The 14,852-nt window shown below is 36.2% G+C and overlaps 1 protein-coding gene across 2 annotated transcripts; it reads right to left on the bottom strand.

Annotated features, from left to right (window-relative positions):
• Positions 1–1,998: 1,998 nt before the first annotated feature.
• LOC143615578 (brefeldin A-inhibited guanine nucleotide-exchange protein 1-like) lies at positions 1,999–13,607 on the bottom strand. Of its 2 annotated transcripts, none has more exons than XM_077088678.1 (11): positions 12,522–13,607; positions 9,236–9,608; positions 8,453–8,795; positions 7,474–7,896; positions 7,093–7,382; positions 6,741–7,014; positions 5,645–6,147; positions 4,381–4,702; positions 3,902–4,289; positions 3,122–3,798; positions 1,999–2,708 (listed from the first exon to the last, which is right to left on the bottom strand). In XM_077088678.1, exons 1-11 carry the CDS (start codon positions 13,579–13,581, stop codon positions 2,106–2,108), a joined length of 5,256 nt encoding a protein of 1,751 aa, XP_076944793.1. In that variant the 5' UTR covers positions 13,582–13,607; the 3' UTR covers positions 1,999–2,105. The 2 variants fall into 2 exon arrangements, with proteins under 2 accessions (XP_076944793.1, XP_076944792.1); XM_077088677.1 differs by having other exon boundaries at positions 9,236–9,553; positions 12,572–13,607.
• Between the last annotated feature and the right edge of the window lie 1,245 nt (positions 13,608–14,852).

Below are 14,852 nucleotides of genomic sequence, written 5' to 3'. Positions count from 1 at the left end.
TTGTAAAAAACCCACTAATTTTTTTTTTAATTATTATATTACAATATGATACTCATATTAAAGATAAAAGGACACTCGTTATTATGGTGAATTTGTTTTTCAATAAAAACGTTGTAATAAAAAGTTATGGACGTTTTAAAATAATGGAGGAATTTGGCATGTGCCTTGCATGTGGAGAGAGAAAGTCAACAAATGTGTTATTCCTTTTATACCCTTCCCCTTATGTTCATACTTGATTTCCCCCTAAACTAATCTCAACCCTCCATGTTCAAAATCAATGGCCAAGATTACTTCTTATCCTTCCTACAAAAATTATACTTCCTATTATAACTCAACCCTCATTTAGTTAATTTTAGTTATTTTTTCATAACATTATATATATTAATTAATATTATTAAAAATTTATATAAATGGCAGACTCGTTTAGGCTCGCGAGCCAGCTCGAGCTCGATAAGTGAAGCTCAGGCTCGCTTATCTGTGTGGACCATTTGAATGTGAAGATTGAGGGGCATAATTGAACCTATCCGCATTATCCTATCAAGCCAGAGGGGTATGTTTGCTACGGGTTGAAAAGAAGATTGCCACACTCATAGATAAATAGGTGATTGACAATATAACATAATATTGATGCCTTTTGCTTCACTTTCTACTAATCGTATGTTTTGCGCAAATTGCAGGATAGCTTGTTTGTAATAGCAACCAATTAAGAAATATTTTATTTCCAACACTCAAGTACATACAAGGCCATATTTGTTTGCTATGCAAGGCCATATTCGCTTACTTAATTTGCTGCGGTCCTGCAGATAGCTTACGCTAATTAGATGATTAATCTATCAAATGATAATCTGTCACTATAGTGTTTGTAATTAGGTGAATACTATAGTGTTCGTGTTTAGTATAAAGAACATCTCTCCCAAATGGGAATCCTCGTATAGTTTTATGTGCGTAGAGGATTCAATTTATAAAACACCAATGGGCATAAATGTCTTGTGTCGACCTTAAAGACTCCACCCACTTTTTGTTATTAGTCTGTTTCACCTCAACCTCCACTAAGATCTCTTGCACTAATTCAACAGCGAATAACATTACCGTAACGAGGCAACGTTCATTAACTTTAAAAAAAAAAAAGAACAAATTACAAATGTAATTGTGTTTTAACTTAGATTATGTGATAATGTTATATAAATTTCCTATTCTTGTATCGTAAACTATACCGATTACAAATTTGACTATGCAAAATGTTGGTACCGTAATGAGCCAACCCCTATCGCGTCCCCGCCGCAAAGCGCGGGCTCTCCTACTAGTCATAAATAAATTATATTACCTCAACTTTTATGTAAATTTATGTATAAACTTGATAACATATAAAATATAAATAATATCTTTTAAATACAAAATAATGTTTTTTCATATAATAAACCCACAAAAATGAAGTGTTACTGGATAAAGGTTAAAGAAAATAAAATTAATAATTAAAATTTTTCGAGTTTATAATTTGGGAAAACAGGCATATGTTTTCGGGTAATCCGGCCGGGCATCACCAAATCCCACCCGGCCTATACTCGCGAAATTTTCAAAACTAATCTTATACCCAGCCCAACACTTGTCAGGCTTCGAGTATACCCGTCGGGCTCATGTTATTTTGCCATCCCTACTTAGTAGTGTAACAAATAGACAACTGGACTAAGTGATGATCACATCCACATATAAATTAGGGATGATAATGATATAAACACATCAGAACAATGTGTTCATTTAAGATTGTTAACGTGGGGTCATGGGTTGTGTATAGAGCCACATGATATGATTAAATGGACATTGTTCTTAAACACCCATGATTGACAAGTAAGAAGGATAGAGCCACATGATATGATTAAATGGACATTTAAAACTCGTTAAATTGTATTCTTTATGTTTTAAGCTCTTTCGGAAATAATGTAACCAGGACAATTGCTTGTATTAATTAATTAATAAAAATTACACGACCACATTACATTACAAATCATACACCACCGTTTCTCTCCATGGTACCAAAAATGTAGCAAAAGATATATCATGCCTGCCATATGCTACCATACTACATGTATATATAGGTGAGTAAACTGTCAAGCATTCATTATTATCGGGCCTATACATGTCTGAAACAAGTTGCTTAGAACAGGCTGAACTTCCCGCGAAGTATGCTCACAACGCACCAACTCAACAAGCAGCGGGAACAAGGTACAAGCATACCTCCTAAACCGCGCCTGCTCTACTTCACTTAAAACCCTCAATGCCGACACGAGTAACGACGTTCTTGCCCCTAACTCGTCCTTCACTGCTGAGTTCAGTGGAAGGATCCAGTGAACGGGTTTCTGCTGTTGCTTCGGTTGTTGCAGTCTACAACATGATAAGTATATTTGTATAATTTCTTCACATATTGAAAATAAGTGTGATTCTATGCCCATTTGTTCTGACAAAGACGGGTCGCTTATCAGTAAATGGTGCAATGTGTTGAGTATGTTTTGATAAGATTCGTTTTCGAAGTGTACTACAGGCGGGTCTGGAATCTCAAGGATCGAGCATGCTCTTTGCAGCTTTATGTGTAGGCTCGTGTCCGAGCTTAAGTTACGAGCGTGAGTTACTGTTTGGGAAAATAATTCAAGCACGACTTTTACACTTGAGGCCTTAAGCAAGTGCTGCTGCATGTTGTAGATATCAGTTGTTACCTGCAAACAGAAGGAAAAAGCAGTGATATATTTATACTCTACCTTGAAATGGCACTTTCAACCAATTTTACGGGTAAAAGTAGGGACGTGCATGGGTCGGTTTTGAACTCAAACCGAACGAAAAACGGAAATTCAAAGGGTTAAGTTTTTTCAGTTTTCACAATTGATCCAGTTTGGTTTCGGTTTTTTTAACATTTGAGTTTAAATTTAAGCCAAAATGTGGCCCAAAAGAACGGAAAAACATGAAACCAGCCCGTCAATTTTTCGATGGGTTCGGTTATTTCAGTTTCATGCACACTCACAGGTGAAAGTTAAACTACTATTAAAAAAAAAAACAGGTTAAATGTTGCCACGAACAGTTTATGTACACACACACACACACATATATATATATATAAAGAGAGAGAGAGAACCTGCATGATAAGTAGTTGTGTTGAAATATGGGTTTTCATTCTTGAAACAACATATCCCGCAGTCTGCAAGTTGTCATCATCATAATCTTCAATCATGCCATTACGACTGGTCAAAGTCGTCTGTCCGCCATCATCATCATCATAAAACGTTGACTGAGCAGCATTAGACGAACCAAATTCAATCCTATCCATAATTCTCAAAAGTTTAAGAAAGCCAGGCAACAAAGAAGCCGCTGTTTCTTTCAAAGAAACAAAAATGCACGACCACTCGTCTTCAGTTAGCACGCCTCCCAACTCACCCGCCAAACGCATCAATCCCGACACTCCACTTCTAGCACACCCTTGACCTGTATTTTTCAACAACCCTGCTACTAGTGACACAACCGCACCTAAATGGCCCCTCATCACACCAAAAAAGTTGATAAATAGATCGATTAAACACCGAGTTGCAACAGAGCAAGTTTCAGAATCCCAGCAGGCAGGTTTTGGTGAAGACGGGTCTTTATCTTCCTTTTCACCACTCACGTTCTTGAAAATTGGAAAGATTACTGAGTTGATAACGGTTATCCAAAATAAGCGGGAAAACACATGGCCGTGGTCCTTTAATATGTTGAAAAGCACTTCTAAAGAACTCTTTCTGATAGCTAATCTAGGATCAGATGTTAACAAAGATAGCCCTGAAACAGCAACAAAATATAGTTACATACAATCTGAGACTAAAAAAAAAGCAATCCAAATCGCCCCATTTCATAGATTAAGATGGATAATTAGGTAAACTACCACTCAGTAGAGGGATCCAATAAGAAGCATTCTTGTCTACATCCATTAGAGTTTCTTTATCAGCTTCCTTCGCCACTGAAATGCTTAAATCATCATCAGCAGCAGCAGCAGCAACAGCAGCGGCAGTTATTGCAGTTTCTGTATTGCAAATAAGGCCGCCTTCGGCAAGCTTGACAGCACAGAAGCGAAGAAAAGCGATGGCGTTTAAGCTTACATCACTGTCAAATCTGCTATTGGTGAAGGTGATTAGGCATCTGACACAATCAGTAAACGTTGCAGTCTCGGTCTCGGTTATATAAGGAAAATATTCGCGTACTATTTTCTCCATCGTCTCAAATGCTAACACGACTACATTTTTTCTTTCATCAGCAGCAGCAGCGGTTAACGCCTGTTAACAAAATATAACAGACAAAATTGAAACAAAATATGACATATGTAACAATAGCAAGAAAAAAATAAAATAAAATAACAAAACATACCATGAAGACACTTTTCCAACCAGATTTTACATTACTGACACGGCTCAGGATCATTTGTGAGATGCAACGAACAATTAATTCTCTGATTTCAACAGAATTGCTTTTCTGCATGACTATGACAAATGGTCTCAAGAACTCGTTTTGGAAATTGTAGTTTGCCAGCTCTTCTCGCTCAAGAAATTTCATGGACAGCTGGCGCAACGAATCCATGACAAAGATGGCGACTGACAGGTTTTCTGATAAGCCAACTGAAACAAAGAAATCTGAAAGGACACTCCAAATGCGGGACCACACTAATCTGATGCGGTTCATGTTGTAGTGCCTGAAGAAAATTCAAATGAAATGATGTGTAAAACTCATAAGAAAAAAATGTCGAACTTAATACCTTGCAAGAAAGATTTTGTACAACAAGCTTATCCTACTATCCTTTTACCAGTCACAAAGTATCATGTTTAAGGGTGTGTTTGGGACCCCTTATTTAAGGCAAAAAGGCCTTTTTGTGATAAGTTGAAAAGGTCTTATGGCTTTCTAATAAGGAGTTTTCAAAAAAGTGTTTGGATTAACATAAGACAATAATTTGTTTTTTAAAAAGTGTTTGGTTTAACTTATTGATGTAAAATGACCAAAAAGGACATTTTTGTATAAGTGAATAAGTTGGTGGAATGGAACTTGGAAGGGTGTAATGGGTATTCTAATCCTATAAGGAGATAAGTTAGCAAACTCCAACTTATTGAAAACCCTTATTTTGGCCTTGTTGTTAAGGAGATATGGAAAAGGCCTTATGTGTTCCCAAACACTTTGTTAACACAAAAAGGACTTATTCAACCATCATAAGTCATAAGGAGAGGAAAATAAGGAATCCCAAACACACCCTAAAAGTACCAAGTGTTTTTACATTGCAAGAACTAGTCAACTATTTTTTCACAACTTAAATACATGATCTTTCTTATCAATCAAGGTATTAATTAGGTTGCTATGTGAGAACCTAAACATGTTGCAAGGCATACAAGTAACCAAAACAAACTTGAGGATATTAAAAAAAATTGAACAGCACACACATATATAGGGGCTCGTTCGTTTCAGAACCAATAGTAGTCTGTTATAGACCGCATAAGCACTTGTACATAGTGCTTCAATAAAAAAAAGTAAAATTAAAAAAACATGGTTTATTGCTCAACATATTATTGGTTTTGAAATGAACGCCCCATATGTGTGTGTGTGTGTGTGTTTGTGTGTGTTAAGAGATACAAAGATAGGATCTTACGCAACTTCCACTATTTTTGTCAGACTGAATACTCGAGGATCGGTTGGGGATTGCAACTCCGACATAGAAACTTTACAAAGAGCTTTCACAAAAGCAACTATCGCTTCACTGTCTAGCCTTTGGCTGTGAGCAAAAATGTGATTAAGCTCAAAATTCCCTATCTGTTCAAGCAGGTTCAAATTGGAAATGAAGTTGCTAATTTGATCCGGGGTCACCAATCCTGCTGTATTGGCTCCCAGAGAAGTACTGTCATATGAACTGCCTCTTACAACTGCCATCACAACTGGATTCTGTAGGGTTCCTTTCTTTTTCAAAGATGAAAAACTGGGCCTCATTGATTTGTCTTCTGGTGTTTCAACGTTTGAGCCACTTAAAAACGAGGCATCAGATGGAGCACCCTCTCCCAATAGTTGCAAATGCTCAAACCGAGACAGACAAGTCAATATATGCTCCCATGCATCCTGAAGATAATTCCCGTTTTCTATAGCTATTGCTATTATTGTCTACCAATCAAAAAAACAGTTACAAGTCAAATGTGGGTCTATCTATAGATTAACATTATAGACCTGTAAACAAACCAAACGTTCAGTGAACAGTTTGTAAACCATTCAGCAGGAAGTGCGTTTATGTTCGTTTATTTAATAACCAAACAAACATGAACAAAATTTTGTTCATTAAGTAAAACGAACAAACATGAACACATGTCTAGTTCTTTCATCTTTGTTCATGAACATTCGTTTATGTTTGTTTAAGTTCGCTCGATTATGTTCAGTAATATATTCATTTAAATTTCTTTCGCACATTACAACTTAGTATAGATTTAATAACTTTTTAGGCCCAACTCATTGTTCTTCGCATTACTTTTAGCTAGTTTAGCTGGGTTATGTTCGTTCATCTATGTTCGTAAACCGTCCATTTATAATGTTAACAGACAAACATAAATGAACACAAACATGCTTATTTTCTTAGCAAACAAAATTGAAAAAGAATAACCTTACTCTTTATTTTTGTGTTTGATCGTTTGTTCGCTAAAGTTAAACAAACCAACACATACATGCTCCATTCGGGTTCGTTACAGGAGATAAAAGATGAGTACCTTGACAGCATCAACATTTTTCTGCTTCATATCTGCAGCACAATGAAGGTATGTAAACTTTGCAACAGATGTGACAAACGCGTCTCTCTGTGTCTGCATACCCATTACCGCTGTCACATGCACGGCATGCCTAAACCCCTGTAAACAATAATTAGTGGCAGCTCGATCATCACTCTGGTCCAGAGTCACACTAAATGCAGCAAGCATTGGGCCCCAGCACACTTCTACCATAAACCTCAATATTGCAGCATCTGCAACAGCATAGTAAGTAGACCTGCAAGAAAGAAACATTACAAAACAGATATATAGAATCAGAAAATAAAAATTATAACTACGGTATTATATTACTTACTCTGATTTTCCTGATTTTTCCTTGAACTGCTCTTGAATGTGCTTTATAAGGGCTCCATTCGCACCCATCGGTTTTTCCTCGGTCTGCTTCCAAACAAGATTAAGTATACCATCCAACCCCAATAACCTATTAACACTGTTTGTCTGCTTGCTTTGCGGTGCTGAAGTGTCAGCTTTCATCTTTATTTCATTCTTCACAATTTGATCATATAAAGCACCCAAATTCTCTTCAGGTAAGTCCTTCCCATCATCAATCCCACGATTGTTGCGAATAAAATCAGCTTTGCTCATCTTATATGTATATAAACATGCATCAAAGTCAGATAAGGTCTAAATAATGTTTCATAAAGAACTGCCAAATTGGTAAATTGGTAAACCTCACCTTGTCTTTCACCATGCTGTTATGGGCATCCGTATTCAGCATAATCACAGAATATGCAAGAACATAAGCTGTGTCGGCACTAGTAAACGAATTAGGGTTACACTTACAATAACGCTCTGCAAATTTCTCCATAATACGGTCAATTTTCTGGGCCTCACCGGGCAATCTGAAACCCCTTAAGAAAAATCTAATAGCTTCACCAAAATCCATTCCATCAAACTTAAAGGAGTCCACATAAGCATGCATTACCTTCAATAAGAAATCTTCCCTTTCACCCAAATAGTCACCAATCACAGTCTCGTTAAGACCAGAAGTGTTCTTCAAAAACAATGCGACTGCTTCAGGCGTTGCATCAATCTTTTTGTTACTTATTAGGAATTCAATACCCTTCGAAGGTTTTCTATTGAATAAGGAAATACCTTTCTGCAATTATAGCAAGGTAAAAGTTTTAGTACAGAATAGTATAAAAAGTCGGAACTTAAAAACATCAGATAAGCATAATAGTATTATTAAAAACATACAAAAGACTACTCAAAAGTATGGCATGCATAATGAGATGAAATGGCATCTTCCAATGAATCATTGATTGTTAAGATCATTGCTATAGCATTTTACATGTTTGCATGCTAAATGTAATAGAAAAGACAATACTGCTAATATTTTATAGAAATATATACACGCATATACATATATGCATGCATATATAGAGAGAGGGCTCCAGGTGGAACACAATTCTTTGTGAAAAACAAAATAAATAACTCATATCTCATTTTTTTTAAATATAGGAAAATGATTGAAATGCAATGTTTATTCATCTCTCCTAAAACAAAAAAAGTAACGCATGTGCAAGTCATGTGTAGGTTATATTACCTACACATGTTTAAGTAAACTTTAAAAACTTAAAAAAAAATAGATGAACAAATTCGTTTAATAGTTTTTTATGCACATAACATATGCACCATATAATCAAATTATGTACCTGGAGTTCTAACTTATAAGCCCGCCGTTGCTCAAGGGTTGCAGTGGAATGGTCATTAATAGCTTCTTGGTGCAACTCAAAATCAGGAAGACTTGCTTCATCACCTCCAAGACTTGTGTTACTAGACTCAAGACTAGTATCATTGTTATTATCAGATGTGTTGCGTACAACACTATATTCACTAATTCTAAGCTGTTGGTCCATCCAAACTCCCATAGACTTGACGATTGTAACCAAACACTTAACTGATTCAAACCGGAATGTTAAATCATGCACTGGAGTCAATGTGGTTGTGGAACCAGGAGGTGGACCCAGAGCAGTTTTCAGAAGACCATTCACAGTCCTGCAAACGTCTGACGGAATTAACAATGTTTAAATACAATTTACTAACCCAAAATCCCAGCATCATCATGAAAGAAATATATAAAGTTTTATCAATTATACTGCTTAGAGCATTCACATTAGAGCCTCCTTCTACATCCAACTCACCATCTCTATCTCTATCTTACACACAAACAATTATTTTAATATTTTTTCTCTTTCTTAAGCATTCACAAAAAAAATATAGAGGTTTACTTTATTAGCCTCTAAATATAGAGGTGTATTTTAGTGCTCTCTAATTTTTCTCTATTATAGATAATTCAACGTAGTAGTGTTTTAGATGTTCTCTATTTTTTCCTCTATAATATATAGAAAGTAGGGATATAGAGGCTCCAAGGTGAATGCTCTTAGTTGTTTAACAAAAACTAACTGGAAAATTAATGAATTTTAACTGATTCTTACCTTTCAAATATATTGGGGGAGTCAACATCACAATCATAGTTGACAAAAATGTCAATCATAATCTGTGAATCCTGAGATATTTTGTCCAGTAAATTCAGGATTGTCATCTTCTGTATGAAGCTTGGCTGAAGTATGTATTCAAGCACACGGAGAATGAGCATGGGGAAAAATATTCCAATTTCTGATTTCAATACAGATCGGTATTTCAATAATAAGCTCTGAAATATCGAACAGAGAAGCTGAAAAATTGACATGACTGACAATGCACTGTTCTTTAACAATGACAGGCAAAGAAACTGTTTGATGACATTTAGGAACCTGTAAAGTAAGATATTCAAAATCAACAGATATGAAGATTGTAAGTTTATATTAACTGTTGGAAGAGAAAAGAAATTCAAATATAAAACAGCTGAGTCAACCTACATGCAAAGAAAAGTGAAGCAAGTAAAAAAGCAAATGACCAGATAACTGATTAATCATAATAGAATATTGTACCTCGAACATTTAGTGGGCTAGTAGCTATCTTAAACACTGTCTCGCGCGTTATTTGTGCTACCCGAAAAGTTTATCACATTGTAGCAAATAAATTTTTCACAAAATAAGTGGCTCAAATCTATTTGCCATCGTAAAACAAATTCTAAATGAAATCATCTTTTTCTAAATCATATAGATGGTGCAATCTTAATGGTTAACTGAACTCAATCAAAAAATGTTGTTATTGATGATGACATCATTTTAGTTACTTATAACATAATGGTACAATACCACTTATATATGAAGTATAAACCTTAAAAGTAACTAACTACCCCTATAACCTATTTTTCATATAAGACTGAAAAGTTAACTAGTCTTAAATTAGTAACGTATAACGAATACGCGCACACACACACACATATAAGTGTGTTTTTTTTCCTTTTAACAAATTACATCATTTGGAAGATTTCTTCAACACATTCAAGATAGAGCCAATAGTGACATATTATTGGCATATGATAAAAGATATTACATATTTTTTAAATTGAATTTTCAAAAATTATTCTAATATCTAATTAATTAACTTACATCCATTCAAAATTTAGTTTAGTATTATATGTGTGTGTGTGTGTGCAATATGCAAGTTTTACTGAAGAACCAAGTAATAAACTAGTTGTGCAAACAAAGTAGTTCATCAAATTTGTTCTGAAGCAAGAATGGTAAAGAAATTTAAAATAACAAAATTGGTAAAACTTTCAGACTACTCTAGTTGAAGTCTAATATTATTTAGAACATCTGCAAATACTCGCTCACTTTTAAGTAGTAAACTAATGTAACAAACTCACATAAAATGACACGAACCCTGTTTGTAGTTACTGCTCCCAATACCCGCCTAAACCTAACTGACTGAGAGAATTAGTAGGAGAAAGCGTAGCGGAGAGTTAAGCCCAATAACCGTTAATTAGCAATAATATTAGCAAATCGTTCTCCATTTATTTAGGGGCCAATGTTTATTTTATCAAATTAAGGTTTTAATCCTTGTAATCGGAGATCCAGCCTATCTTGAATTAGGCTACTTATCTTAATTTCAGTACTTCAGATTTCCAGTATCTATCCCAATATTTCTACTACCATAAGAAATTCACAAAACAAGTTTGTACAGAGTTTATATTGAAATCCAAAAGACATAAAATAGGAGTTATTGAGCAATTAATTGAAAGTGTTTTGAAAATAATATATGTTTTTATTATTATAGATATGAGTTACTGTTGGTCTTCTGATGAAACAATAATTCTACAAATATCACCATGACTAGAGAAAACAACATGATGCTAATCTAATCTCAGCATTATTTCATTAACCCTGGTTTGTTTTCTTATCACGCAAAAACCCTCTTTCAAACTTCAAGGATTACCACTTAGCTAAGGATTTATTTATGCATGCCTCCATATTACATAATTTTCTTAAAAATACAAAAGTGGTTCTTTTTGGTAAACAAAAACATCTCATGTCCTCTTTAGTTACACCATGTTATGCATTAAGAACATTGATGTATTGTGTTTGTATTTATCTCATATTCTCATAAACAGTTTATCTAACAAATTAGACTTCAAGGTGAAACACAACTAATCCTCATGAAAGACAGAATGGTATGTTAATTTATTAGAATATCAAAAGAAAGATGAATAGATGAAGGCCAATTAAGTTTACCGAATGATATGTGAAGCTAAGTCCACACGTTAGGGCTGTAAAATATGTTCTATACATAATTTATATAATTAATAGCTAGAAATTTTATAAAGAGCCAAGGGAGACATTGCAAATGATTTGATATTGTGTTTAAAATGCTCATGCCTAGAAATGAATAGCATTGCAGTTATATGATTAAAAAAATATCACCTCTTACAAATTAGCAAAATCGTATAGTTTGATTAAATGGGCTTCTAAGGATCAGCTGGCTCCTTGGTAAATATGAATTATTCTTTCTTTAATATTGAATATCTTTTCCTAACTTAAGAAATTATTTTCCGTCTACAAGTATTGAGAACACTACATTGAAAAGATCTCATTTCACAAATATAGTATGGTGTTTCTAGTTTCTACAAGCCCCTAATTCCAAGATCATATATGCTAGATCAATGCAAGAACTTAGGGGGTGTTTGGTACAGAGAAAAAGAATGGGAAGAAATGGAAATAGAAATGGGAGAGAAATGGAATTGGAGAGAAATAGAAATGGGTGGAGAATTGACAATCATTTCCTTTGTTTGGTACAATAGAGAAATGGGTGGAGAAACGGGAGCAGAGACGTGATTAGGGTTCCGCCTCGGCATCATCATGGTGGAGAAATGGTGGCTCAGAGACGCGTCGCAACACCGCGAACGGAGTAGAGCGTCATCATCATCGCCGCGCAACATCAACACCGCGATTTAGGGTTCCGCCTCGCAACACCGCCTCGCGATTTAGGGTTTCGTTTTGGCTCAGAGACGCGAACGGACGTGGCTGCGGCGTCGGCCGCCGTGCCGGACGTCGGCATCATCATCACCATCGCCGGTCGGAGCATCATCATCATCATACGCGAACGGAGTAGAGCAGAGACGCGATTTAGAAGCAGAGAGAATTCCATTTCTCTTCCAAATGGAGAGAATTGGATTTCTCTACTTTTTGCCTACACCCAATTCTCAGAGAAAACCAATTCTCCGCCCAATTCTCCGCCTAATTCTCCCAAACAAGAGAAACCTAATTCTCCACCCTCAAATCTCTCTACCAAACACCCCCTTAGTTAGAAATACAGATACATATGAGAGCTATTAACTACTACAATTAACAGAGTGTGATTCAGTTAAGAGACATGAAATTACTTGCCTCTCATTTGTACTCCATAACGGACCGGCATTGTCCATGATCACCTTCAACAGCTCCAGAGACAACATCTTCCCCCTCAACAGAATCTGATCATCCGACTGCTCCTGCGAAGAGAACTTCATCGACAACTTACACAGATTCTTAAACACCATAACCCCAGCATCCCTAATCTTCGTATACCCACTCAAATCATCCTTCTCACCCGACTCACCCTCCGCAGAAGGCGACTCCACTTTCACCTCCTGCAGCTCAGGCGCAGGCGACGCAATCGCATCATGATTCGCATCACCAACATTCGTATAAACCACATCATTGATCAAATTCTGCACAAACAACACCGAACTCCCCTCGTTCAAATTCCGATCATTAAACTCCAACAACTCCGCCACCGACACGGTGTTAAACGTCGCCAGCAGCGAGTCCGCTTCGACCCGAGCAAACACAATCGTCATCATCTGCGCCAGCACGGCCTTGGCGCAGATCTGATTCGTCCCGTTCACACCTCCTAGATAAATATTATAACAAGTCTTAACAATCTGGTTAACGCAATCCGCCCTAATTAAAACCGTAGTCGACCTAACTGCGGACAACAGCGTCTTAAGCACGGCTAGCTCGACAATCTCTTCTCCCAAGCCGTTACACTTACAGACAGAATCGACTAGCCGGGAGATAATGCTGGGCGAGTCGTCGGAAGGGAGGTCGATTTCGCAGCGGATGAGGCGGAGGGAGAAGAGGCGGTAGGCGCAGTCGAGGGCGGGTTCGACGACTTTGGGGGAGGAGGAGTCGATGGCGAGGATCAAGGGGAGGATGAGGGAGTCGGGGTCGGAGACGCCGTAGAGAGGGGTGGAGAATGAGGGATCGTCGGTTAGGGTTTCGAGTTTGTCGAGTGCGGATTTGGCAGCGGCGACGATGTGGGAGTGTTTGCGCCAAGCGGCGTTTTTGATGATCTTGTCCAGTGATGGACCCAGCAGCCATCCGCAACGGGATTGGCCACCCAGAGATGATGACATTGGGTGCTTGATGCAGCTAGGGTTCAGATCAGATTTCGAGTGGAGCTAGCTAACATGAACAAGATGAACGTAACAGATCGGTGATCTGAATTGTTATTATTACCTGTAGATTCAACCAACCAACCGACGACCTAATGTTGAGACTACGCTTTCTTAACTGTCTCCTCCCACTATTACCATTTTTAATTACTTTTGTTTCGGTTATACTTTTATTTGTGTTGGGAATGAGTAAAAAAAAAATTTTAAAAGCGTTCTATAATATATTTTTAGAGGTATAACTGTACGTTACATGGGATAAGAAAAAAATTTTGTAGTTATCTTTTTCATTTTTGTTTCATAAGAAAACATGTTTTTTCGACTAAATGTCATGGTAATAAGTGACAGAAACTCGCTTAGTATATTTAGTGTTTTGTTGGTTTTTCAATCTATTTTCGTGTTCCTTAGTTTTACATTTATTTTTAGTTTTTCCATAACTTAGGTAACGTTTGGTATGCATGAATGGAGGACGGAATGGAATGACCAATTACGAGGGAATGGAGAAAAGTGTGTCCGGCTGATCAAATGAATGAAATGACTCATTACCTAGTCCATTTCATTTCCTTTAAAACACCCAAATTTCATTTCATCCATACCCTATGTTTGTTTTCATTCCATTCTCTTTTTCAATCTGGTGTGTATATATATATATATATGATAGATATTACTTGTTTGACTAGCTCTTAATCCTAGGATATATGACAAATATTACTTACCTTACCCTCCATGGTGAAAAACTGATACAAGTAAATTCTTTAAAAGATTTTACATAAAATAATAAATGTATAATATTAACTTTATAAATATTCTGCAACATTTATCTTAACATGTGTCAATAGAAAACATTTGTTCCTTGCACCATTTTCTTTTAAGCTCATTTTATTTCACAAACACTAACATGAGACAATTTGGAAGAAATACATCCAATCTAAAACACCGGTCAACTTTGTTACGTAAGTTTTGAAAGATTTGAATGTAGTGCCAATTGCAATGTTTCGAAAATATATAAAAAGTTGATGATACGTGAAAATAATGTCCATAATGGAATAACTACAGTCACATTACTCTACAACTAGGGCCGTAAACGAACTGAATATTCAGCGAAGAGTTCGTGAACCATTCGACGGGAAGTCATTTTATGTTCGTTTAATATATAAACAAACACGAACAAGAAATTTTGTCGTTTAGTTAAATAAACGAATATGAGTAGATGTTGTATTAGTTCATTTATGTTC

The sequence above is a fragment of the Bidens hawaiensis genome, unplaced genomic scaffold, assembly GCF_021521415.1.
Source record: "Bidens hawaiensis isolate Kalapana, Puna unplaced genomic scaffold, B.hawaiensis_p1.1 tig00043550_1, whole genome shotgun sequence".
NCBI lineage: Eukaryota > Viridiplantae > Streptophyta > Magnoliopsida > Asterales > Asteraceae > Bidens > Bidens hawaiensis.
The sequence above is the reverse complement of the archived record's forward strand: the minus strand, read 5'-3'. Positions and strand labels throughout refer to the sequence as shown.